Raw genomic sequence first — 24,950 nt, forward strand, 5'->3', positions numbered from 1 at the left:
GTTAATGAAGTTATGAATTTGGTTAATAAACTTCCAAATTTTTAGTAGTTATAAAATTGATTAATGAAATTTAAAATGTTGGTTAATAAAGTTATGAAGTTGGTTAATCGCATAATTTGATAACCATACTTCTTTAACCTATAAAAAACATAAAAAATATTTTTATAAAAAAAATAATTTATTATTATAATATATGAGTGTTCACCTTATTAGTGAACAATAAAATACAATAGTGTAGGTGTAACATATTGGTGTATGAAGTGCATTTTTCATATTATAATCATTGATAAAGTGATCACAAATAGAGAGAATAGTTAACACAAGTTAGCCTATAAAATTAGCCAACTAGTTAGGCTTGCCTTATCCTCGACTTTAAGACTAACACTATGAAATAGTGTAGTGCGTGAATATCCAAACATGAATGACATCTATTGCATAAATTTGATATCACTTAAAGTTTAAATGCGCATGAAGAAGCAAACGTGACCGCTCAACTTTCCTTTATCATGAACCATGCATGAAACTATTTGATAGGTTTTTGTTAGATTTTGGTTTGTGATATAGTTATACTATATTTTAACCATTTAAACAATGAAATAGATGAGTTACAACTTCAGAGGGCCTATTTTGTTAGTCAACATCATGCAGAGAAAATGAATTACTAAAATGAAAATGTATACTCACATTGATCTTAAACTATGGTGGTAAACAACATTAGGTAAAATTCATGTTCAAGCCCATAAGCACCTCTAAAACACAACAGACATAACAATTTTAAGCTTTTTCTAGAAGATCTAGGATAGCACGTTTAATGCATGTCGATGTTTGTAAGTTAAAAAGTATGAGAGTACAAATACAACCATGCATACATGTTTTTCTGTCCTCCTTTGAATTTATTGTTTGGGACCAAAACGATTATATGGTTGATTTGCAGCATTCCATTTAGGGCCAAGATAAGTGAAATCGCCTGTTCTTGTTTTTTCAGGTGCATGTGCTCGATCCCTCATTAAAACTGGACCCAGATATGTGAAATCTGGTTTTGGTGCATGGGAATGTGATTGCTCCCTCATTAAACTAGGGCCAAGATATGTAAAGTCCTTGGTTGGGATCAAAACTGGTGGGTGGATTTTAGCAGCTGGTAAGGGTGGTTCTACCTTATCATCTCTGCAGCAAGGTTTCCTCTGGGGAGATATATCCATATCTTCTTCCATCCTTCTCTTGTGCAAATTATTTTCATCACAAGTTGATGAACTTCCGACTTCTAATTCAGAAGTTTCAACCTCTGGTATTTCTTCTGATGATTTTATTAAGGCACTGTAGTACGGAAACGGATAAATTTGTATTGATGATTTATACGGCTGGCGAATGGGAGACCACTCTTCAATTGGAGGAATTATTTATTTGGTTTCTTTTCCAAACAACACAACCAATGAGGTAATCATTGTTTTCTTCACTGAACTTGAAGAATCCAATTCTTGCAAGAAGGTTGAGTATTGTGTAACTACATGGACAGACATAAAGATCAACACTAGTTATCACTTTTTCAAGCCCTACCCTTCCATCGGTTACATACTTTCTTGCAATTTGTTAAAAAAAAACAATACATGGAAAATTCATCATTGAAGGATTCATAATCATACTCAAATCTAGTATTTACATTTCATATATATATATATATATATATATATATATATATATATATATATATATATATATATATATATATATATATATATATATATATATATATATATATATATATATATATATATATATAATATATTCACCTTTTTTATTCCTTCCAAACTATCTTTGGAAGATCCTTCTTTCCAATATAGGGACACAATCTGGAATTAATTCCATGCATTACAAAACATAAATTATAGAATGTAGTTCAAATAATATGGTGGCAATAAATGAATAGAATAGAATAAAGAGAATTAATTTCTTACCATCAATCTTCTGTGAGGTGAGTTTCTAAGCTCTGCAATGTATGTTTCAAAATCCTGTAATTTGACTTTCCCTTTCACTTCAACACATTTAGTCCATTTGACATTAGGCATCTTTTCACCACTACACAATTGAATTACACATTCAAGATTAAGAATGGATATGAAATTTTGAGTTGTCTACTATGCAATGAAAAAGCCTCATATTATTAAGATCTACCCTAGGTTTAATACTTTTCATATTTTAGCCAATTTTGTAATGAATCTATGAAATAATTCTCAATTATCAATAGGTACCCTAATTGGAATCAGGATAATTATGCATTCAATGATTGATTTAGAAATACAATCATTGAATGTGATCTCGTAATTTAACAGACAATAATTCTTTGGGAGATTCTACGGTGCATTCGCCCATTTGACTTCAGTGGTGAAGTCACTGCAATTGACCAATAGAATTAAAGCCCTAATCAATCCTAATTAATTCTAAGTTAATTTAAGCCACATCAGCTCTATGGTAAAAATAACTTTACTGTAGGACCCATTTTTAAAAAAAACTTTTGATTATTGCATATAAGTCCCCATTCATTTAATAATATTTTAGAAATTAAAATTAACTTTTATTTTAGTAGAGGATAATTTACTTTAAACACAAATTATATTTTTTCTTCAAATTGTTCTTCTTGCTCTTTCTCCCAACTTCCCAATCGAAAAAATCAATTCGAAACCCTAAATCCTTAAATTTCTCCACTGCGATGTCGCTCTCTTTCTCCCAACTTCCCAATCGAAAAAATCAATTCGAAACCCTAAATCCTTAAATTTCTCCACTGCGATGTCGCTCTCCTACTCCAACTTCTTCCTCGATGATGATCTCCTATACAACGAGGAAACCTCCAGCATCTTATCCAGAGATTTGCCGGCGGAAAGCTTCTCTGATGTCGATTTGTCTCCGTCGGAGGAGGAAGAGTTATGCACTTCAGGTATCTTTCCGGTTATTGTTTATGGTTCCTTTCTTCCCCGTCATATATTCTACCGTCTTCATGCATTGTGTGCATATCTCCGATGCCTTTTTGTTGCTTTCCGTGTTCTTTTCACGGGATTCCTTCAGGGAGATTTCTGGGTTGCCGGAATGTCAAAACGTTTGCAAGAGGATGTATGGGAATTTGATCTGTAGGGTGAAGCTTCTGAGTCCTTTGTTTGAGGAATTGAAGGATTGTGATGAGACCCTTTGTGATGAACAGCTTGGAGCTTTTGAAGCTTTAAGGGTTGCTTTGGATTTGGCTATGATCCTTCTAAAGTTTGTTAACCAAGGAAGTAAGCTTTATCCGGTATGGCTTTTTTTCTCCCTTTTCGTGTTTTGTTTGAAACTGTTGACTTAGTTTTGTAATTTTCTTAAATTGGGAGGATTAAGCGCTTATTGAAATAACCTGAAAACAAGTCATTGACATGTTGTTAGCAGTTTCCATAAGTTCTTCCAAAGAGTCTTAGAGATGTTTATGTCAATATATAAGCTCAAATGAACCAATTCAAATAGGCCATGTTGTAGTAGAAAATGCAATTGTAATAATTAGAGTTAGAGATTAACATCTTCAGAGGCTCTATGCTTTCTGGTTCGATTTTTGTTTACCGAATATGTTATATTAGTTGAGCAGGAAAGGAATGTTGATTTTAACTTAATAATTGCTTTACATGCAACAGGCTTTACAGAGGAATAATGCAGCGGATAAGTTCCAACAAGTAACTGAAAAAATTGAAGCTGCACTGAGTGATATTTCGTACAACAAACTTGAGATATCAGAGGAAGTTCAAGAACAGGTAAATTTATCGTACGTTGGAATGAGATTGATGATAATACTATATGCAATTCAACGATATTTCAAACATTTTCTGTCATTTTTACAATGATAGTCCTTTGTTGTGATTTTGAATTTCTGCAAATTAAGACATTTTTCAACTGTTTTAATCTCTTTCAGATAGAATTGGTGCATGCTCAGTTCAAAAGAGCCAAAGCTCAAACGAAATTTGCTGATTTACAACTAGATTTGGATATGGCTGTAGCACTGAAAGAAAAAGACCATGATCCTGCTATACTCAAAAGGCTTTCCGAGAAGCTGCATTTGAGGGCTATAAATGATTTAAAGAAAGAGTCTAGTAAATTACACGAATTGGTCATAGCAAGCAATGGAGAATTAGCGGACAGCTTTGAAACAGTCTCGTCTCTTCTTAGGAAACTGAAGGACTGGGTGCTCACTGAAAATCCGGAGATTGATAATGCATATGAGAACGAGAAAGTGTCAGTTAAGCATCGGTCTCCTGTAATCCCAGATGATTTTCGATGTCCTATATCGCTTGAACTAATGAAAGATCCTGTAATTGTATCTATCGGTCAGGTATTAACCACGATTGTGTTTTTGCAAAACATTGTGCTAATGGTGTCATTTGATGATTATTGATAAAAACTCTTACTTTCTTTTGCAGACATATGAAAGATCGTGCATTCAAAAATGGCTTGATGCTGGTCACAGAACTTGCCCTAAAACACAGCAAACACTTCTGCATACCGCCCTTACTCCTAACTATGTTTTGAATAGTCTGATTGGTTTATGGTGTGAAAGCAATGGCATTGAGCTACCAAAGAAGCAAGGTAGCTGTAAAACAACGAAATCCGGAACCAGTCTTTCAGATTGTGACAGAATTGCTATCAAAGATTTGTTGGATAAGTTAACAAGTAACAATATTGAACAGCAAAGGGCGGATGCTGGTGAGCTCCGGTTGCTAGCCAAGAGGAATGCAGATAACCGAGTATGTATTGCCGAGGCAGGAGCAATACCGCTTCTCGTAGAATTGTTATCTTTTGGTGATCCTCGAACTCAAGAGCACGCCGTTACAGCGCTTCTCAATCTTTCCATCAACGAGAGTAACAAAGGAACTATAGTAAACGCAGGAGCTATACCAGATATTGTTGACGTACTAAGAAATGGAAGCATGGAGGATAGAGAAAACGCAGCCACGGCTCTCTTTAGTTTATCGGTTCTAGACGAGAACAAAGTTTCAATAGGTGCAGCAGGAGCTATCCCGGCTCTTATAAAGTTACTTTGCAAAGGTACTCCAAGAGGCAAAAAAGATGCGGCTACTGCAATATTTAACTTATGTATTTATCAAGGAAACAAAGCTAGAGCTGTAAAAGCCGGGATAGTTGCTGCACTGATACGGTTTATGAAGGACGCGGGGGGTGGGATGGTTGACGAAGCGCTAGCTATAATGGCAATCCTTGCAGGCCATCACGAAGGCAGGATGGCAATCGGTCAGGCTGAGCCAATTCCTATTTTAGTTGAGGTTATACGAACCGGATCACCGCGAAACCGGGAGAATGCGGCTGCGGTTTTGTGGCCTGTATGTACAGGAGATATAGTGCAATTAAAACTAGCAAAGGAACATGGAGCAGAAGAAGCACTTCAAGGATTATCAGAGAATGGAACTGATATAGCTAAGAGAAAAGCTGGAAGTATATTAGAACTGTTGCAACGAATTGAAGGGGAGGATAGTTTACAAAATTCCTAGCCTCAGGTGTATAACTGTATTGTTTATAGTTCAAATATAGATTGGTCATTAAACTGTGCAGAAACTTCATAAATATTCATAGTGTTTGTATGCCATTTGTTCTTAAAGGAAAATGTTGTAAATTTGTTATGTGAGGATTGTATCATTTCAAGCTTACTCTAACATGCATAAGCCGAAGTGTTTATTATATTGTTATATTGATGTTAACTCCTAAAATTGAAACAATTAATTAACAAAAACTATATTCAGGAAACAGTAGAAAGTAGAAATTTGCCTACTCTCTTAGTTGTAGAAACTTTTAGAAGATAATGAAGTAATGGATGTGACTAGGACTTGTTTGTTACAGGGTTTTTTTCATAATTTTTGGATATATCTATTGATAAAAAATTAGTCTATATTTTTTTAAAAAAGTCTTCAACTAAAAATTGTCTTAATAGTTTTGTAAAAAAATACAAATTAATAATTTATTCTTTTTCTATGATTAAAAAAAATCAATTTTTCAAAAAATCATTTAAATATAAAAAACAATTTAAAATAGTCTATAAAAATTATTTTTTAAACAATTATGCAATTTTTTATCACATTACAATTTTTCATAATAATATTCAAGTTACTGCATATCAAAATTATATTTTTAACTTATAAAAGATGAGTTTTAAATCACTTATATAAATTTGTAAAAAGTTATCATAAAAAATGACTTAAATCATAAAATCATACAAGCAGCTTATGAATTTCAGTCTAACTTGATGGAATACATGATCGGAGATAGTTATATATGATCGGAAATAGCATCATCACATTAACTTGTCCCGCTGGACCAAGAAAAAAAAACTCAAGAATTAATCAACCTAGTTTTTCCATGAATGTTTCAAGCAAGGTTTGGCCATTGACTATTTTTGTTGATGCAATAACCAAATCATATGTCATGCTTTCCCGCGAGACAAATCAAGAATTAGGCGATGAAAACAAGGAAACTAATAGTGATCCAGAGAAGAAAGAAAACAGGACTATAATAATCTGGAGCAACTAGTGTAATTATGAATCCTTGAATCAGCTTCATTCAAGAGTTTTGTTGTTCCAAGTTCCTAATCTTAGTTTAGTATCTGGGGTTGCCTAGGTTTGTCACCACCTTTCTATCCTTCATCATTTTTGAGACCCTTGTATGAGTTCCATGTATTCTAGATGTATCAAGAAATCATCCACAAAACTAGAAGCTTATGAGAACGAATTTGGAAAACATACAGCCATGCAGAGAGGTTTTGGCATGCCTTGTTGCAGGACTCTCGGTCTTAATTTCTGTGTTTTTCTTATGCGTTTTCTTGTGAAGATGTGTTATCTTATATCACTATATGCTTTTTTTCATCCTTTACAAAAATTCCTTTTTATGAAAAATAAATCGACAGGCTTCGATATCTTGATGAGCTGCGTAGCTGAGCAACAATGATACACATCAAGTAAACATTGGAATTCGCTGTCAACATACCAAATTCAAAGCTTGTAAAATATACACAAATCAGTATCAGATATTAAGATATGATTATTTGAACATTTGCACCAAAGAACTGATTTCATACTATGATTGAAACTGCAGGATGTTTAACATTGAAACTTTTTAAACTGTAAACTGATTCATTTCTGCTTAGGACTTCTAGCAGCAAATCAATTAGCAAAATTTATAGTTCCATGAGCTACAGTTCGTTATAAAATTGAAAGTGCAGGATGTTGTTTAACATTGTAAATTGTGAATGATTCATTGCTGCCAAAGATTTATAGCAGAAAATCATTTAAGTTGAATATCATGCACAACAAAAACTAGGAAGATCTCCAGGGTTAAAAATCTATCATTACCATCCAGATCGAATGGCTTGCTGGACAAGACGAATGCTAAGAGGTGCATATCAGAGAAGACGTAAGCAATATCATTGGGGCTGGCAATTAGAAAATCATTATAAGAATTAGTAAATAATCGTTTTGACATTCCAGCAACCCAGAAATCTCCCTGACGGAATCAGCAGCCAAGTGTTAGATTTCATTATAGAGTAAAAAAAGATTACAAAAAATGAAATCCGACTGAGTTTAACTCTAAAACTACACCAAAAAGAAAGCAGCAATTTTTTTTTGATAAAAGAATAAAAGATTACAAAAGCAATTCATGGTTGTATCCAGATACCTGCACCATTAGATTGATGAAGTTAAAGCCTCCAGGTCCAACAATGGAGCCAGCTAGAAGATATCCAGTAATGACCTGCCATATAATACTCATAGGTAATTCTATATCTACAAGAGGTTCAATAGAAGATATAATGAAAAAAATCCTAAGATTACATTTTTCAATAATGCATCTTTCTGTCTTCATGCACCTTTGTCTATATGTTGTCAATAGCTTTGTGGTTTCCACTTGTTAACATAGAAGCATGGCAATTTCAAACACCAAAAGTTCAGTTGCAGCTTTACCACAATAATGTCTTCTTCATTATAACTAATTCTGCAAAGGAAAAAGCAGAAACAATTCTATCAGAACATTAAACTTCATTGTACCAACAAAATTTGAAACCAAGTATATCAGATTTTAGTAGCAACAACAAAATTCTAAATTACACCAAAAATTTCACATATCTTCACCAGGGACTTCATTCATAAATAAGGCTCCAAAATATTGATTACAACACCCAAAAGAGGGAAGGGAACAACCAAAGTAGATGCAGTGAATTTGCTGTTAACGAGTATCAAATCGACCATTCCTGCAATTCGGCAATGCTTAATAAGATGCAAGATTCAGTATAAACATGAAAAGATAATAGTTCTTAAATGAAAAATAGATCATGGTTACAGGGTCAAACCAATTGTGGTTTCTTCTGCGTAGTCTATTGGTTTCTTGTACATCCTCCTGAGGAAAGTTAAATTGATGAGGAAGGATTTTAAAATCTTATACAGTTTCTTGGGTTTCTCCATATTGATTGCACACCCTGCATTCTTAACAACAACTAGTTGTGCATTCTCTCCCAGATGCCTACACACCAGAAGAAAGAGTTCAATGTAAAGTTATAACATTGTAGAGGCGTTTTGAAGATAACATTGAAAGTGTGCTAAATTACTTTTTCAGTATGTGTGCTAATTCCAGTGGGAATACCTGGTCCTGTTCTCCCCAAATTATTAGTGCAGGCTGTGACATTGCAAAACTGCACCTCTTAGGAAGTTATCGTTCAAAAGATTGCAAAACTTAGTGAAACTCAGTCAGTCATAAAGTAAGGACAGAGAAGAAGAGATAAACCTGGGTTATCTTAGGAAGATTAGACAGTTTTCTATCCTTATATTATGTTTCAATTAGTTCTTTCTTCTCCTGTCGGTATTCGGTGCACATCACCTGCAAGTAAAACCAGTAAATATAACAACAGGTTTATCACCTGCAAGAAATGGTCATACTCGTATTCACTTCAAGGGATAGACAGTGAGACGGTGTACAAACAGAGTCCGATTTTGAGCTAAAAGTTAGTAAATATAACAACAAAAGCCTGTTTTTAGATTGATGCATTGCATGCAGTAGCTCTATATGAATATATCCCCATTTTTCTTGTTATCTCTTCAGCACGCAAAATGTTAAATTTTAGATAGATAACACATAAGACATCCAGTATTAAATAATCGGCAAGAAAACATACCTTTAACTTTTTATGCAAACACAATTCAAATGACACCAACACTGTCAAGCAAAAACAGCAACATACTTAGATTATCCTTTGAGGGATCAGACATAAGCACCATTAATAAACAAAACTTTTAAATACTTAAAAATTAACAACACAAAATTAATAAACAAAACTTTTAAATACTTAAAAATTTAATGAATCTTTCGAGGCAACAAGCATGCAAGAAACACCAAGCAACTGAAGTTTGGATCTGTTGACAAAATTAATATCTAAGAACCTATCAATGTAAGAAACAACAAGAATGAGCGTTTGAGGAAGAAGCTGGTACTCTTCCACAACTTTGACTAACCAATCCACCAATATTCCCCTCGTGTTTGTTGTAATGAATCTCTGACCATTCTCAATGTATCCAACCATAAGTCTTGTCTTTTTCTCCATCTAAGAAACAGATGCATTATGTAGATTGGGAAGATCCCCCCAGCACAACTCTATGCTTTTTAGGGTTGAGAACAATTGGTTCAGCGATTGCCCTCTTTCTTGAACCGCGAGTCTGCATCTTCGATAGAATGGAAAAGTGGAAACGAATATGAAGAAAGAGGAGCAAGATTAGGGTTAGTGAAATGGGGATGAAGAAATGGGAAATGGGAGATTGTGTCGATATAGGAAAGAGGGGTTTTGAAAATGTTTTCGCCAAAATGAAAACCCATGGCGCTATTTGTTGTTTCTCGAAAATTTGAGTGTATAATTTTGGTTTGAAATTGGGAGGTTTGCGGTGAGTTTTTTTCAATGAAATTTTAATTTTTCATGTTGCCGCCATTTTGTTCCGCTCGTTTTTCATTTTTATTTAAAAAAAGCTGAATATTTTTTAAATACTAATTCCATAATAGAGAAAGGATGAAGGAAAACATTAATATTATTATTAATAATAATAATAAATATATATAAGAGTGAACATATAAGATAAAGAAGAAAAAATTGATCATTATCTGATTAATCTATTTCAAGATTCGCACATAGTTGACCATCATCTATTAAATCTTTAACATAGTTCACACATAGCTGACTATCTTCTATAAACTATCTTCCATGGTTTACATATATTTGACCATCATCTCTTGAATTTCTTCCACGGTTCATACATAGTTGACCATCATCGGACATTGCTGACATGACTCACACATAATTGACCGTCTACTATTCATTTGTAACATGGTTCACACATAGTCAAACATCATCCGTCGACTCTCTATCATGGGTCACACATAGATGACCATCTCCTGATCATCTGTAACATGGTTCACACATAGTCGAACATTATCGATTGTCAACTATGTGAGAACCATGGAAGTTTGTCAACAGGTGATGGTCAACTACGTGTAAACCATGTTAAAAGTCATAGTCAACAGGAAGATAGTCAGTGATGCTTTAATGATGGTCGATTATGTGTGAACCATGTCAGAAAGTCAACTTATGATGTCAAACTATGTGTGAACACATATATGACTATTATCTATGCATCATTGACATAGTTCACACATAGTTGACCATCTTCGATTGACTATCTTCCATGGGACACACATAGTTGACCATCATCTATGTATCTCTAACATAATTCACACATAGTTTATAATCTTCTATTAACTATCTTCCACGGTTCACACATAATTGACCGCCATCTATTGACTATCATCTGATGAATCTCTAACATAGTTCACACATAATTGACCATCTTCTATTGACTGTCTTACATGGTGCACACGTATTTGACCATCATTTATGAATCTCTGACATGGTTCACACATAGTTAACCATCTTTTATTGACTGTCTTACATGATGCACACATATTTGACCATCATTTATGAATCTTTGACATGGTTAACACATAGTTTACCATCATATTTTAACTATCTATAACAAAGTTCACATACAATTGACCGTCTTCTATACACTATCTTTCATGGTTCACACATAGTTGACCTTCATCTATGCATCTATGACATAGTTCACACATAGTTGACCTTCATCTATGCATATATTACATAGTTCACAAACAGTTGACAATCATCTATGCATCTATTACATGGTTCACATATAGTCGACCGTCTTCTATGCATCTCTGACATGGTTCACACATAGGTTGACCATCATCAATGCATCTCTAAGCATAGTTCAGACATAGTTGACCATTATTTGTTGAATCTCTTCCATGATTCACATATAGTTAACCATCATCTATTGACTTTCTTTCATGGTTTATACATAATTGACCATCATCTATGCATCTCTGACTTAGTTCACACATAGTTGACCATATTCTATACACTATCTTTCATGGTTCACACATAGTTGACCTTCATTTATGCATTTATGACATAATTCATATATCGTTGACCTTCATCTATGCATATATTACATAGTTCACACATAGTTGACAATCATCTATGCATCTATTACATGGTTCACACATAGTTGATCATCATTTGTTGACTACCTTTCAGGGTTCACACATAGTTGATCATCATTTGTTGACTACCTTTCAGGGTTCACACATAGTTGATCATCATTTGTTGACTACCTTTCAGGGTTCACACATAGTTGATCATCATTTGTTGACTACCTTTCAGGGTTCACACATAGTGACATAGTTGACCATCATCTATGCACCTCAGAGCATCTCTACATCCTGAAATGTTACAGAACAAACTAAACGACAAAAGTCAGCATGAATGAATCAGAACATAGAATATGTTTCAGAACATATAATATGTATCAGAGAGACGTTCACATATGCTTAGAAGAATTTTATAAATAAAAGACTTCCCTGAGTATTTCAGTAGAGACGTTCACATATGCTTAGATCTTCAGAACATTCACAACTTCTGATTCTTGCTTCCATAGGACAGCTTCAGAACTTGAATTTCCTAGATCTTCAGAATATTCATAGCTTATGATTCTTGCTTCCATTGGACAGCTTCAGAGCTTGAATTTCTTCTTGAACCATTGCATGCTAGATTGTATCAGAACATTGTTAAATGTACCAGAGCATCATCAGAGCATCTCTACATCCTGAAATGTTACAGAACAAACTAAACGACAAAAGTCAGCATGAATGAATCAGAACATAGAATATGTTTCAGAACATATAATATGTATCAGAGCAAACGAACATAATGTTTCAGAGCATATTTTGTAACTAAAAACATGCATCAGAACATATAAGGAATAGGAATGAAAGTATATTCTATCATCAGAATATCGGAACATTCTTCCTTCTTGCTTCTGATCTTGAAGCTTTCTAGCACTCAGCTTGCTTCAATTTCCAAAAGCTTGATTCTTTATAGAATTGCTTTTCCTCATCTCTTTGCTTCTCATGTTGAGCTTTAAAAAGGATCTTCAATTCCTGCAAGACAACACTCAAAAGCATAGAACTTTGCAAGTTCTGTTAGAAATGTGGAGCATTTCTCCCAGCAACTGATAAAATAAATCAGATCATTTATCACATATTTCTCCCCCTTTTTGTCATAACATCAAAAACATAAAAGATTCAGATGAAAAACAAGACAAACATATAGAAGAAACGGGATAATTATCATTAAGCTCAAAGAAAACAGAAGTTCAGAAGTACAAGAGGATAGCTTCGACATGATCTTGGCCAGCATCTCATGAATCCCACTGTTGCTCTCATTCTGCCTTTCCATGAAAGCACGAAACTCAGCGTTGATTGATCTCTGCTCTTCCTGGTTCTTCTGAATAACTTCCAAAGTCCTTGCAAGACAGGAAGGTTCATCAGAAGAAGCTTCACAACTTCTATCCACAGGAATGGCATTGTGATCCGCAACTTCCATAGTTAGATCATTTGCAGGATTTTCCTCAACAGGAATTGTTGCAGCAATATGATTATCAGCATCTGCTTCTTGCATAGAAGCATCTCCATACTCTGTAGCCGGAACCTCAGAATCTCCATCTTCAAGTGCCTGAAGAATGGCAGCAAGATTCCTAGGGGCAGAAGGTCCTTCAACTTCTGGTGGGTCAACAACTTCTGGACTGACCAAGCTTGGGTCTTCCACAGAAGGATTTTCCCTCAGAAAGTCAAAGAGAGTCTTGATATCTCCCAGCAGAACAGGATATTGAGGTTTCCAAACCACAATTTCCCTGCAAGGATTTGCTTCCATTGCAGCAACAATTCTTGCTTCTTCCAATTCATCCACAAACTTTTTCTCCTCAGCAGCAACACAGTTTCCGAGGGGATGATAATAGATACCATTGTCACCCTCTAGAAGATAACCAGCATAACCAGGGGCAGCAGCCACTAGTCTCTTCTGTACTCCCATTGCTCTAATATTCTGGCGTCACACAAAAAACCATTTGCTATGAGGTTGTTGAAGTCCACAGCAGATTCACAGAGAACTTCCAGTTCGTTAGTGGGAATCATGCATGTTTTCAAAGGAGCATAGTTCACACATAATTGACTGTCATTTATGTATCTCTGACATAGTTCACATATAATTGACCATCTTTTGTTGACTATCTTCCATTATTCACACATAGTCGGTCATCATCAGTTGACTTCGTGACATGGTTCACATCCATTGCAATGTGACCCATTTAGTTGACTCTGATCCACTAAAATATGATTCATAGTTAACCATCATATATTGACTATCTTCCATGGTTCATACATATTTGACCATCATCTATGCATCTCTGACATAGTTCACACACAATTGACCATCTTCTATACACTATCTTTCATGGTTCACACATAGTTGACCTTCATCTATGCATCTATGACATAATTCACACATAGTTGACCTTCATCTATGCATATATTACATAGTTCACAAACAGTTGACAATCATTTATGCATCTATTACATGGTTCACATATAGTCGATCGTCTTCTATGCGTCTCTAACATGGTTCACACATAGGTTGACCATCATCAATGCATCCCTGACATGGTTCACTAATAGTCGTACATCATTAGTTGACTGTCTGACATGGTTCACACATAGTTGACTATCATCAATGCATCCCATACATGGTTCACACATAGTTGACCATCGAAGATAGTCAATAGATGATGGTCAGCTATGTGTGAAGTATGTCAGAGATCCATATATGATAATCAACTATGTGTGAAATATGTTAGAGATGCATAAATGATGGTCAACTATGAGTGAACCATGTCAGAGATTCAATAGATGATGGTCAAATATGTGTGAACCATGAAAAGTAGTCAACATATGATGGTTAACAATGTGTGAACACAAATTTGACCGTCATCAATGCAATTCTAACGTGGTTCACACATAGTCGACCATCATCAATGCATTTCTGACATAGTTGACACAAAGTTAATCATCATCAATGCATCTCTTATATGGTTCACCGTCATCTAATGACTATTTTCCATGGTTCACACATAGTTGACCATCATCAATGCATCTCTGACATGGTTCACCATCATCTACTGCCTATTTTTCATGGTTCACACATAGTTGACCGTCATCAATGCATTTCTGACATGATTCACACATAGTTGACCATCATCAACGCATCTGTGACATGGTTCACCATCGTTTACTGACAATTTTCTATGGTTCACACATAGTTGACCATCATCAATGCATTTCTGACACGGTTCACACATAGCTGACCTTCATCTATGCATCTATGACATAGTTCACACATAGTTGACCTTCATGAAGGATATAAAAACACTTAGAAAGGGGGGGGGGTTTGAATAAGTGTAGTCTAAAAACTTGAATATCATCAAAGTCAAACAGCTTGGTGCAGAGTCAAACAGCTTGGTGTAGAGCATCTTCTTGTCTTCTGACCTTGAAGTGCTTCTGAGCGTGATACCATGACTTCAGCAACTTCTGCTTCTGATCTTTAGTTCCTTCTGATGCTTCCATAGACCCATGTTCTGATTATGCTTGACCATCTTTTGATGTCTTGCCAGACCATGTTCTGATGTTGCATGCTGAACCTTCTGAGTCAAAGCTTCTGAGCGCTGATTTGTGCATACTCTTTATATATTTCCTGAAAGGGAAATTGCAATGTATTAGAGTACCACATTATCTTATCCAAAATTCATATCCTTGTTATCATCAAAACTAAGAATATTGATCAGAACAAATCTTGTTCTAACACTTCATCTATGCATATATTACATAGTTCACAAACAATTGACAATCATTTATGCATCTATTACATGGTTCACACATATTTTACCATATTTTGTTGACTATCTTCCATGGGTCACACATATTTGACCATCATCTATGTATCTCTGACATCGTTCACACATAGTTAACCATCTCCTTTCCATCTGCAACATGGTTCACACACAGTTGACTATCTCCTATCCATCCCTGACATGGTTCACACATAGTGGGTCATCATCAGTTGACTCCTTGACATTGTTCTCATATAGTCGAACATCACCAGTGCGTCCCTAACATGGTTTACACACAGTCGACCGGCATCAGTTGACTCCCTGACATGGTTCACTCATAGTTGATATGCATCTATGCATATCTGACATGGTTCCCACATAGTTGACCAACATCTAATGACTATTTTCCATGGTTCACTCATAGTTGACAATCATAGTTCACACATAGTTGACCATCTTCTATTGACTATCTTTCAGAGTTCACACATAGTTGATCATCATTTATGCACATCTGGCATGGTTCCCACATAATTGACAAACATCTTATGACTATCATCCATTATTCACTCATAGTTGACCATCATAGTTCACACATAGTTGAAATCAAAAGTGCTTCAAATATCCATTGATCAATCAAATATGAGTTTTCAAACAACTATATGTGTTGAAATCAAAAGTTCAAGTCAAAGCGACAAGAATTAGGGTTTTTGGACATGTTTATGATTAAAGCATAAAAACAAGTCTTTAAAAGCCAAATAAACAAAGCCAAAAAGTGAGAAATATTTACAAGGAGTATGGCATCCCATGAGAAGAGCCTTGATCAATCCAAAAATATTTAATCAAGAGTTTTGAAAATAAAACCAAAAGAAAAGGTTTTGAAGTCATTAAAAATGGCTTGTTTTCAATTAAATGAAAAATGATCAAATAATAAATATTTTTGGGATTTTTTGACATAATCATAAAATAGATATAATAAATGACAATGACAAATGTGCAAAAAATCATCTCAAAATGAGAAGTTTTGATTGATTAAAAAAATTGTTGAAGTTTGCTAAAAAACCAAAGAAAATAAAACAAATGATAAAAACTTAATTTTTTGTCACAATCAAGGCTTGAAATGGAGACCTTTAGAAAACATTTCTTAAAGCTAACCACCAGACCACACACCTGTGGTGACAACAATATGAATGGAATAAATTATATTAAAACATTCAGTCAGAAATCACACAAAACCAAAATAATAACATAGAAAATAAAAAATGGAGTCTCAGTGGATCGAGCTCGCGTCCTCTTGGGTAAAAACCTTAAAACGCTCATGCTTGCCACTAGGGTGGCTATTACATCCATTCAACAAAATGCTTCAATAATATATATAATAAACTCAAAGTTTTTAAAGAGAAAAAGATGTAAAAGAAAGTAAATCAAGATAGAAATAGAGAGAAAGATAGAGAAAAAAATAAAAGTTAAACGATCCAATTCACAGAAAAGTTATAGAAACTCTAACTAAAATGTGGATGAAATAAAAGAGATAGATGTGTTAATTACCTACATTTATTTATAACTAAAATACTATCTCATACTCTTTTTGTTTTTCTTACCATAAACTTTAGGAACAAATTTTTTAACAAGTTTAGAGTCTTATGAATCTGAAGTTTATAGTACCTATGTTAACTATGTGTTTTTTTCCAAAATGAGGAAAATGTACCAATTGTAAGGTGGGTACATTTAACAATGCTCTTTTCTATTTATCCTGCACTTGAAATTATAATTTGGCTTTTCAAAAGTTTTCTACACAAAAAAAAAAGTGTTCCTAAAATTTACACATAGTTGCTTGCATATCAGACGTGCATCAAAGAGTATTTTGACACAATAATAACAAACAAAATAACCCGTGGAATCAACCTGATACAACAAGCTTGGCTTTTCATTCACTACTTCAAAAAAAATGATGTAAGCCAAAAGTTAGGTTGCAATAACCTGCAGGCTTGCTTCAGAAGGATTGTTCATCCATTGATCATACAACTTCACATCACTTGTTAATCAGGAGACTGCTATCTGTGAGCATATACATGAACTAAAACCTGTACAACTTACATGTACACAATTCTAAGTAAGATATGAGCAACGACGAAGAACTAGAGGAAGCTCGAGCTGCAATCTGTATACTAAAATGTTTGCATCCTTCATGACTATTGAGATATGACTCGATGAGTTCTTCGGTCTGGTCCTGGAAATCTCCAGCATAATTTTCAATTCTAGCTTCAGAGTGTTCCTTCTAAAAGCAAACATTTGACATCACCTAGGAGGCCTCTCCAGTGTAGTCCAACCAAACCTACCTTTTCTAAAATCTGACAGGATACGGTATGCTGCTTGATGAACATCTCCATTGAACAAAATCGCCGCCAACAGGAGGACGACGCCGGCACTATGAGCATCATATTTCTAACAGAATCGTGTGACATCCAATAATGTTCATACAGGTAGAGGTATCGTCGTGAGTTATAGGATCTCCAAGTAGATGGAACAATACCTTTACACCAACAAAGAAATATTGAACCTGAAGAGTGAAAGCCACTAAACATCATTAGAACAAATCAACACAGTGATTTGAAGGATTGTTGAAACTGTAAGCAAGTTTATTTCATGAAGCCAATACAAATATTAACTTATATTAATAACTTCAAAGCGTTAAATTCTTCATTTCATAATCCTTGATTTCATTTAAGTATATATCTCGACAAAATTAAACAGAAATATTACCGATCTCTACTTACCAATTTAATTTACGGTGGAACCTCGAGATCGTACGGTGGACAGGTTCCTGCAACTGACGCTGTAAACCTACACCCACAAATTATTCAAATACACCTAAGAAAAAAATATGTAAAGATAAGTGATAGGTTCTTAAGTAGCTCGTAGATTACCGGTTTGAAACAAACATCACAAAATTACATCAAATCAAATGGTAGCAGAATTGAGATATTGGAATCAGATCCTGGCAACACTTATTTTCTGTCAAAGTATGCTAGTTTCCTTTGGAATACTGGTGGACAACAAGACAATTCTACTAGCTTTCCTATAGAAGAATTAGATAACTTACAAATATGATATTCTTCATATTCTCCATCGATTTATGGTTGATCTGCTATAAAGCTGTCTAAAATTTGAGTGGGTGAATAAACACATCATTGTGCAATTATATTTTCTAAATGATCTCACTAGAGATCAAATCACTATGTGTATAAAAAGATTCAATATCATACAGCTCTATTGATTAACATGAATGACTAACATGAATGCGGTAACTCAACTAGCTACTGAACACTAATTGACAATAGTGGAATTTTTCTAAAAATGTAAAGAAAATAACAATCTACTAATCACCAAAACCAGACATTGCGACTATCAACTGCCTTCACTGAAGTATATACCAAGGGCATCCGCCCAAACTCGGCGGTAAATATGTTGACACACTTTGATCTTCGTATACTATGACCTCCCAAACTACTAATTCCTGTAGATCCAATCTCATATATTTTGCCTGTAACAAAGACAAAATCCACCAAGTTAATTAACATCATATACATACCTATAATCTTAGTATGAATGGCATATATCAACATGGCTTCAAATCAATTAGAGTAATGTTCGATTTTTATTACCACAATGGACAATATTAAAACAAGCATTAGCATGAAACTTTACAATCAACTACTTCCTTCTGCTACTGCTATCGCATTTTTGTATGCTAACAAGATAACTAACACCAGCTTATTCAAGAAGGAGAAAAGGGAAAAATAGCATATAAATGAACAGAACAAACTACAAAATACTTCTAGCATTCAATAAGAAGATTTCGAAGACGTGGTTTGCATTCACTGAAAGAAGATTAGCTTAATGGGAGAACATTATCATTAAATATATTTCGACGGAAAACACGCATATACATTGAGGAAGTGAAGTTTCGGGAAATGTAATAAGATACAGATTGTTAAATTACCTTTAACCCATAAAGGGGGTGCACCAGTTGCATTTGCGACAAGAAAAGACATTGCAATATCTTCACAATTCCTGGAAAATCAATTGAATTATTGAGAATTGACAAAATAACAGGAACTAAAGTTTGAAAGATTGAAATCTGATAAGAATAAAAGTAGTCGGTGGGCGTTCGGTTCAGATAAAAACCTGTTCTTAGTTACATATTCTCTAATCGACGATGGCATCTCATTTGTGTAGAGACTGAAATACTTTTTGTGAAAGAATGCTGCCTTGGAGAGCACCATGCTATATGTACCCGTCCACCACACAGACCACCATCCACCATATCTAAACTTGTTGTCTTCACCATTCTGCAAGAACATTGAATAACTTAAAAGATTAGACTTACGAGTTTTTTTTGATATTTTTCATCTCTCTGAACTAATCATGGGAAAAAAGATATACCAAACCTAACAGACATTAATCGTAGGTTCACATTAGGTTTAAAGATGCATCAAACATGACTAGTAGCTTATGTCCCCAGATTACGATGAGGGTCAGCTTTAGAAACAAAATCACATATGTGATATACAAAGCAGCGGCATAAAAGAAATATCGAGCAACCAAATTATAAAGGATAATGGACAATTATCAAGTAAAAAAAAACCATACCAATGAATCCACCCAATGTACACGAGGTACAAACCCCACCATTGCATCTGGCGCACTTTGCCAAACATCAAATGCAAATTCCACTGAAGAGCAAGGAAATATGACATCATCGTCAATAGAAAAGACAACATCAGTCTCCAAATCTGTAATTTCTTTAAATCTGTTGTTCAAACTGTCTTCTTTGTTGATATCAAACCTCAGCTTCACATATTGTCTGTCTCTACACTTGGATTTTACAGCTTGGTGCAGAAATTTTAGAAGACTTTCTGATTGAGGATCGGGTTCACTCCATACAATATGTACTGAATCAAGTCGAGGACAAATGATGGCGGAATGGGACGGTGGCAGTGATTCGGGAATTGATGGATTGGTGGCGGTTCGGGTTGTGATGAGGTGGTGGAATCAGAGGGTGGAGGTGGTTTGGGTTGTGAGGAATCATTGACGGTGGATGTGGAATTCGAGAATTACGTTGTGAGATGAAAGCGCAAAAATGACGATTAGGGATTAGGGTTCTTGAGGGTGGGGGATTTCTGTGTTTCAGTGTGAAAAGAGAAGGTAAATACGGTGATGATGAAGTGAGGAAGATGTGGATATAATTTATTTTATTTTAATTGATCTTTTAATAAATATTAAATTTTAAAAACAATATTAATATGTTAGGGACTAAGTTGCAATATACAAACTATAAAATTACCACCAGTAAGTGTCAATAAGGGTCATTTAATGCTTCAGTCCACTGTGGCACTATTAGGGCTTAGGGCTTAATTCTGATTGGTCAGGCAGTGACTTCACCACTGAAGTCAAATGGGCGAATGCACCGTAGAATTTCCCTAATTCTTTTGATAGTATTAAATCACCCAAGCAATTAAGGTCTATGTTAGAAATAAAATTCCATGTAGTTGATATTAAGTTCTCTATTTATTTTTCTAAGTCATTTCAATGTAACGTGACTTTTCTATCCATCTCAAAAAGTTGGGTACCGTATCTTCAATCAATCAGAAGATCTTATTTAATTTAAACATATTTAATTAATTATAAAATAATACAATTATTTGATGTTTGCAAGACATTTTACATTGGAGATAACTTTATCCAACTTTTTGAGTTGGGTAGATTAGAATTCACCTCTATATATATGTATCGTGAAATGTGTTAATCGACACACCCAAACGGATAACCAAAAGAATCGAAAAAAAACAGAAAAAGACAACTAAGGCTTAAACCACTATGCTACAAACAGGAGATAAACTGACACACCCAAATTCAAAATATAAAAGAGGACTAAACATAAAGTTACAAATCGACACACTCATACCATACCATGAGAAAAAAACCGGATGCACCGCAACACTCTAAATTGAAGATTGGCTGCTAGTAATCGGCTTAAAAACAACAACAATTATGCTTTAAAAAAACTACTTGAAGCTGATCTTGACTGCTCCCCCTTGCTAATTACAGTCGAAGACAAGAAGACGAAGCTAAAGATTCACAATCTCTCAATAGATTATGTAATTCATTATAATTTGAATCCATTGACTTAATTTGAGAATTATTTATTAAATGGATAATGATTGAATCTGTTTCAATGAGTAAATATGCACCAACTAGCTCAATAATTGAAACTCCATATTACCTATAAAAGTTCCCCCATCTGATTTGATAGAAGAGGCAAACATTACTTTTCCAATAATTGTCGATGTTTCTTCGATCAAAGAAAATAGGAGGATGGACAAAGAAGAGGACATAGAATTACAAGCTGCTATTCAGAAATGCGGTGAAGGAAATTGGACAGACATGGATGCAAGAGATGATTTTCCTATTAATAGAGCTGCTGCACAGCTGCTTAAGGATATTTTTTCAAATCTAAATTATTATTTTTTTGTTATAATGCACTTTTCATTCTACATATTACATTAGGTTAACTTTTCCAAAATGTTGTCTACAAAGGTGGAGAATTTTAAAAAATAAAGTTGACATCACTAATGGAGAAACCATTTCACATGATTTTCCTATAGTCATATGTAAGTTTGATTTCAAACAAATTAAAAACAGTGGAAGCGATAACATGCTAATCAAAACAAATACACGAAATGAGAATAAATTAAAAGAGAGCAAATGACTTGAGGTCATCTTTGCTTTTTCACTCTAGAATCAACTAGATGTGATTCATAAATAAAGAACTCTATAGTAACTTAAACATGATTTACATTCTAGTTAAAGAGTCATAACAATATATCATAAATTCAGCTTAAAAAGGACATAACAATGATACTCACATATTATAAAACATCTAAAATGCACTTCACAATAATACCACCACACATAAAAACATGGGTTAATATACGTTTTCCCCTGCGGCGAGATTCATTTTATCACTATAAAATAAAATTTGGATCCCCCTTGAAATGTGAAAATTCTATTTTTTTTTTACCTCCTAAGGGCACAAGTTACCCTTTGTAGAAAAAAAAATTTGATTTACCCCCCAATTTCAGTGTTAAAATTGTACGCGTGGGAGAATTCAAAATAAAATATTATAAGGGAGAAATCAAAAAAAAATTTATAGGGGAAAAAATTAAAACTCGCTACAATGACAAGGAAGAATGTATATTTAACCCTAAAGACATTGTATCTTAAAAATTAGACAGATAGAGAACAATAGAATGAAACGAATTAATAATTTCTACAATTCATAGCTTAGCTTTACCAAAGATTATCGAGGAGATGGTGAATAGAGGGCAGTGAAAAGATACGACAACGATGAAAATTCTTTGCACATAACAGTGAATGACGAAGAACACTGAAATAATCTTGCGGATAGAAAGAGAGAAAGGAATGATGAAAAGTTTAAATATTGAATAAGAAAAGGAGCGTGAAATAAGGTTAGAACAAATGGTTGATAATGGAATATGAGTAACTCGTTGAAATAATAGGTCAATAGTTGATTACAGAAAAATGATGGTGTCTAAGGTGAACCAACCAGTAAGTGGTTCATGATGAACCACACCTAAAAACTGTTGGATTATATTGCTTTATCAAAACTTATGATGAACCTTTTCACACCAAATTTTATCTTCTCTCTCCTCTACTTATCATTTCTTTGTAAACAGTGGAATGAGTTTTCATGCATTCTACCGTGAAGAGTTAGGACAACAAACAATGGAAATTTCAAATCAAATGAATTATAATTTTGCAATCAAAATAATCACTCACAAAAAAACACAAGTGAAAAATCCTTACTTATTAAAGAATATGAACATGGTTCAACTTGGTTGCTTAAAAATGCAATTCTTGAGTGTCATGACGGTGCTACTGGGTGAAAAAAATTTTATCTTGAGATTTGGATTATGGTGAGGGAAATTGATTATAAAATTGTTATGAATTATTAAGTTTATATATTTACTTCTTTGACTTCTCCTTAATTTTTCATCAATCATGAAGTAAAAAAATATTTATAGAAGGATATATTGTGCAAAAGACTAGTTGTTTAATTATTTTGAAACTTACAAATTGAATTGTGATAGACATGTGGGAATTGAGAAGATAGGGACAATGATCCCTTTTTTTCCCATCTATTTTCAATTTATATTTCCATGATTTTAGTTTACTTTTGTCTTCAATTTTGCTAGAGATTTGATTTATTGAAGTATAATCTAATGAATGTATGGTTTTTTTATCTAAAAAGAATAAAACATGGTGCACTGGCTAGGGACCCTCATCTTAGAAGCCATCTAGAAAAATAGCACTAAATGGTAAGAAATACTTGCATGGAAACGAACCTAAATTCATATATTTAGGAAGAACTAATAAGAAGAGAGAAAATTTAAATTTATTTAAAATGTAATTTTGTTTTAAACTGACAACATGCGGTGGTTGTGATAACGAAGGAGAGAGATAATTTTATTTTTATTATTTAATTAATAAAAAAATTATGATTGGTTGTGTAACACCTCATTTCTACCCGACGAATAATAATAAAATCAGGGTTACAAAGTTTCAACATGTAAATGAGGTGCTACAGTTTTCTACTTTAAAAATAATCAATATATAATTTAATCGCATGTGGTACAGATACATAACACTTTAAAACTTGGATGAACAATTAACAACAACTTTTATTAATACTACGCAGCGGATTCGCAAACTTCAGCATAATTACATAACATTTTTTGTTCAACTAAAAACAACTTCATAACAACAATTATTTCATGTAATCAACTTAAGATTCAACAACTGAAGTAAATTCAACAATAAAACATCATGCATTCATCCCCCCCGAGTGTTACGTATCAGAGCACCAACTTAAACTAATGAAGATAAACAGCCTTCACTCTGGATTACCTGCGCGTTACCAACGTAGGGGTAACATTCAAACAGAAGGGGTGAGATATCAAACCATATAATTGAGTGTATGATAAATCATATATTTGAATCAAATTATACAAAGACAATCGCTTCCCAACTTGCCAAGCAACATCAACCACAACATAAACATCAACAATATACGAAAAATAATTTATCAACACAACAACTAAAATATACGACGTGGAATGTGACTCGTTAGAATGCATATGCATGTGGTACCAATGGAGCAAAACTCCCAACTTAGAAACCGCCAATTAATAGAGGCGTCAATAAGGCATAAGACTTCAACTTTAAACTTTTGCTAATCCAAGGCAACTTACAGAGCATAAGCCCCTAACTTGATATGCTATGTATGCGACAACGTCACGAACACCACAACAACAACACAACACAATAACAACAACCTAGTCTTGCCAATAATTAGAGACAACATCACAATAACTCAACAACAAATCAACACTGACCATAAACCTACAACTCAGTCTTGCCAATAATTAGAGGCAACATAACAACAACCACAACACAACGACATTAACAAATATCAACAACAATCACATAACAACAACAACACAATTATTAACAACTATAATATATTTT

The 24,950-nt window shown here is 34.0% G+C and overlaps 2 protein-coding genes and 1 long non-coding RNA gene across 16 annotated transcripts; 1 reads left to right on the forward strand and 2 right to left on the reverse strand.

The window, feature by feature from the left end:
* The first annotated feature begins 2,609 nt into the window (after positions 1-2,609).
* On the forward strand, positions 2,610-5,705 carry LOC131594834 (U-box domain-containing protein 14-like). Of its 2 annotated transcripts, XM_058867043.1 has the most exons (5): positions 2,610-2,929; positions 3,058-3,277; positions 3,648-3,764; positions 3,923-4,339; positions 4,428-5,705. In XM_058867043.1, exons 1-5 carry the CDS (start codon positions 2,919-2,921, stop codon positions 5,508-5,510), a joined length of 1,848 nt encoding a protein of 615 aa, XP_058723026.1. In that variant the 5' UTR covers positions 2,610-2,918; the 3' UTR covers positions 5,511-5,705. The 2 variants fall into 2 exon arrangements, with proteins under 2 accessions (XP_058723026.1, XP_058723025.1); XM_058867042.1 differs by having other exon boundaries at positions 2,610-3,277.
* Positions 5,706-6,224: 519 nt separating this feature from the next.
* On the reverse strand, positions 6,225-9,896 carry LOC131594835 (uncharacterized). Of its 13 annotated transcripts, none has more exons than XR_009281559.1 (9): positions 9,510-9,896; positions 9,173-9,213; positions 8,785-8,877; positions 8,609-8,676; positions 8,354-8,523; positions 7,839-8,254; positions 7,684-7,758; positions 7,362-7,441; positions 6,229-6,943 (listed from the first exon to the last, which is right to left on the reverse strand). It is a non-coding gene; the product is annotated as an uncharacterized LOC131594835 (long non-coding RNA). The 13 variants fall into 13 exon arrangements; XR_009281562.1 differs by having other exon boundaries at positions 6,229-6,984; XR_009281557.1 differs by having other exon boundaries at positions 6,226-7,512.
* A 7,650-nt stretch (positions 9,897-17,546) lies between these two features.
* On the reverse strand, positions 17,547-20,175 carry LOC131599177 (glycosylinositol phosphorylceramide mannosyl transferase 1-like). Its single transcript, XM_058871619.1, has 6 exons — positions 19,992-20,175; positions 19,527-19,690; positions 19,342-19,412; positions 18,442-18,882; positions 18,116-18,182; positions 17,547-17,898 (listed from the first exon to the last, which is right to left on the reverse strand). Exons 1-4 carry the CDS (start codon positions 20,031-20,033, stop codon positions 18,722-18,724), a joined length of 438 nt encoding a protein of 145 aa, XP_058727602.1. The 5' UTR covers positions 20,034-20,175; the 3' UTR covers positions 17,547-17,898; positions 18,116-18,182; positions 18,442-18,721.
* Positions 20,176-24,950: the final 4,775 nt, after the last annotated feature.

The sequence above is a fragment of the Vicia villosa genome, linkage group LG4, assembly GCF_029867415.1.
Source record: "Vicia villosa cultivar HV-30 ecotype Madison, WI linkage group LG4, Vvil1.0, whole genome shotgun sequence".
Lineage (NCBI taxonomy): Eukaryota > Viridiplantae > Streptophyta > Magnoliopsida > Fabales > Fabaceae > Vicia > Vicia villosa.

Excerpts from the sequence above, each read along its gene's own strand:
- LOC131599177 (XM_058871619.1), bottom strand. The coding sequence starts at position 20,033 with ATGGTGGGGTTTGTACCTCGTGTACATTGGGTGGATTCATTG. Across the intron at positions 19,691-19,991 it reads TACATTGGGTGGATTCATTG|AATGGTGAAGACAACAAGTT; the intron begins GTATGGTTTTTT and ends ATGTTCTTGCAG. Across the intron at positions 18,883-19,341 it reads ACCCCCTTTATGGGTTAAAG|GCAAAATATATGAGATTGGA; the intron begins GTAATTTAACAA and ends TCTTTGTTACAG.
- LOC131594834 (XM_058867042.1), top strand. The coding sequence starts at position 2,813 with ATGATGATCTCCTATACAACGAGGAAACCTCCAGCATCTTATCCAGAG. Across the intron at positions 3,765-3,922 it reads CAGAGGAAGTTCAAGAACAG|ATAGAATTGGTGCATGCTCA; the intron begins GTAAATTTATCG and ends AATCTCTTTCAG. Across the intron at positions 4,340-4,427 it reads TAATTGTATCTATCGGTCAG|ACATATGAAAGATCGTGCAT; the intron begins GTATTAACCACG and ends TTTCTTTTGCAG.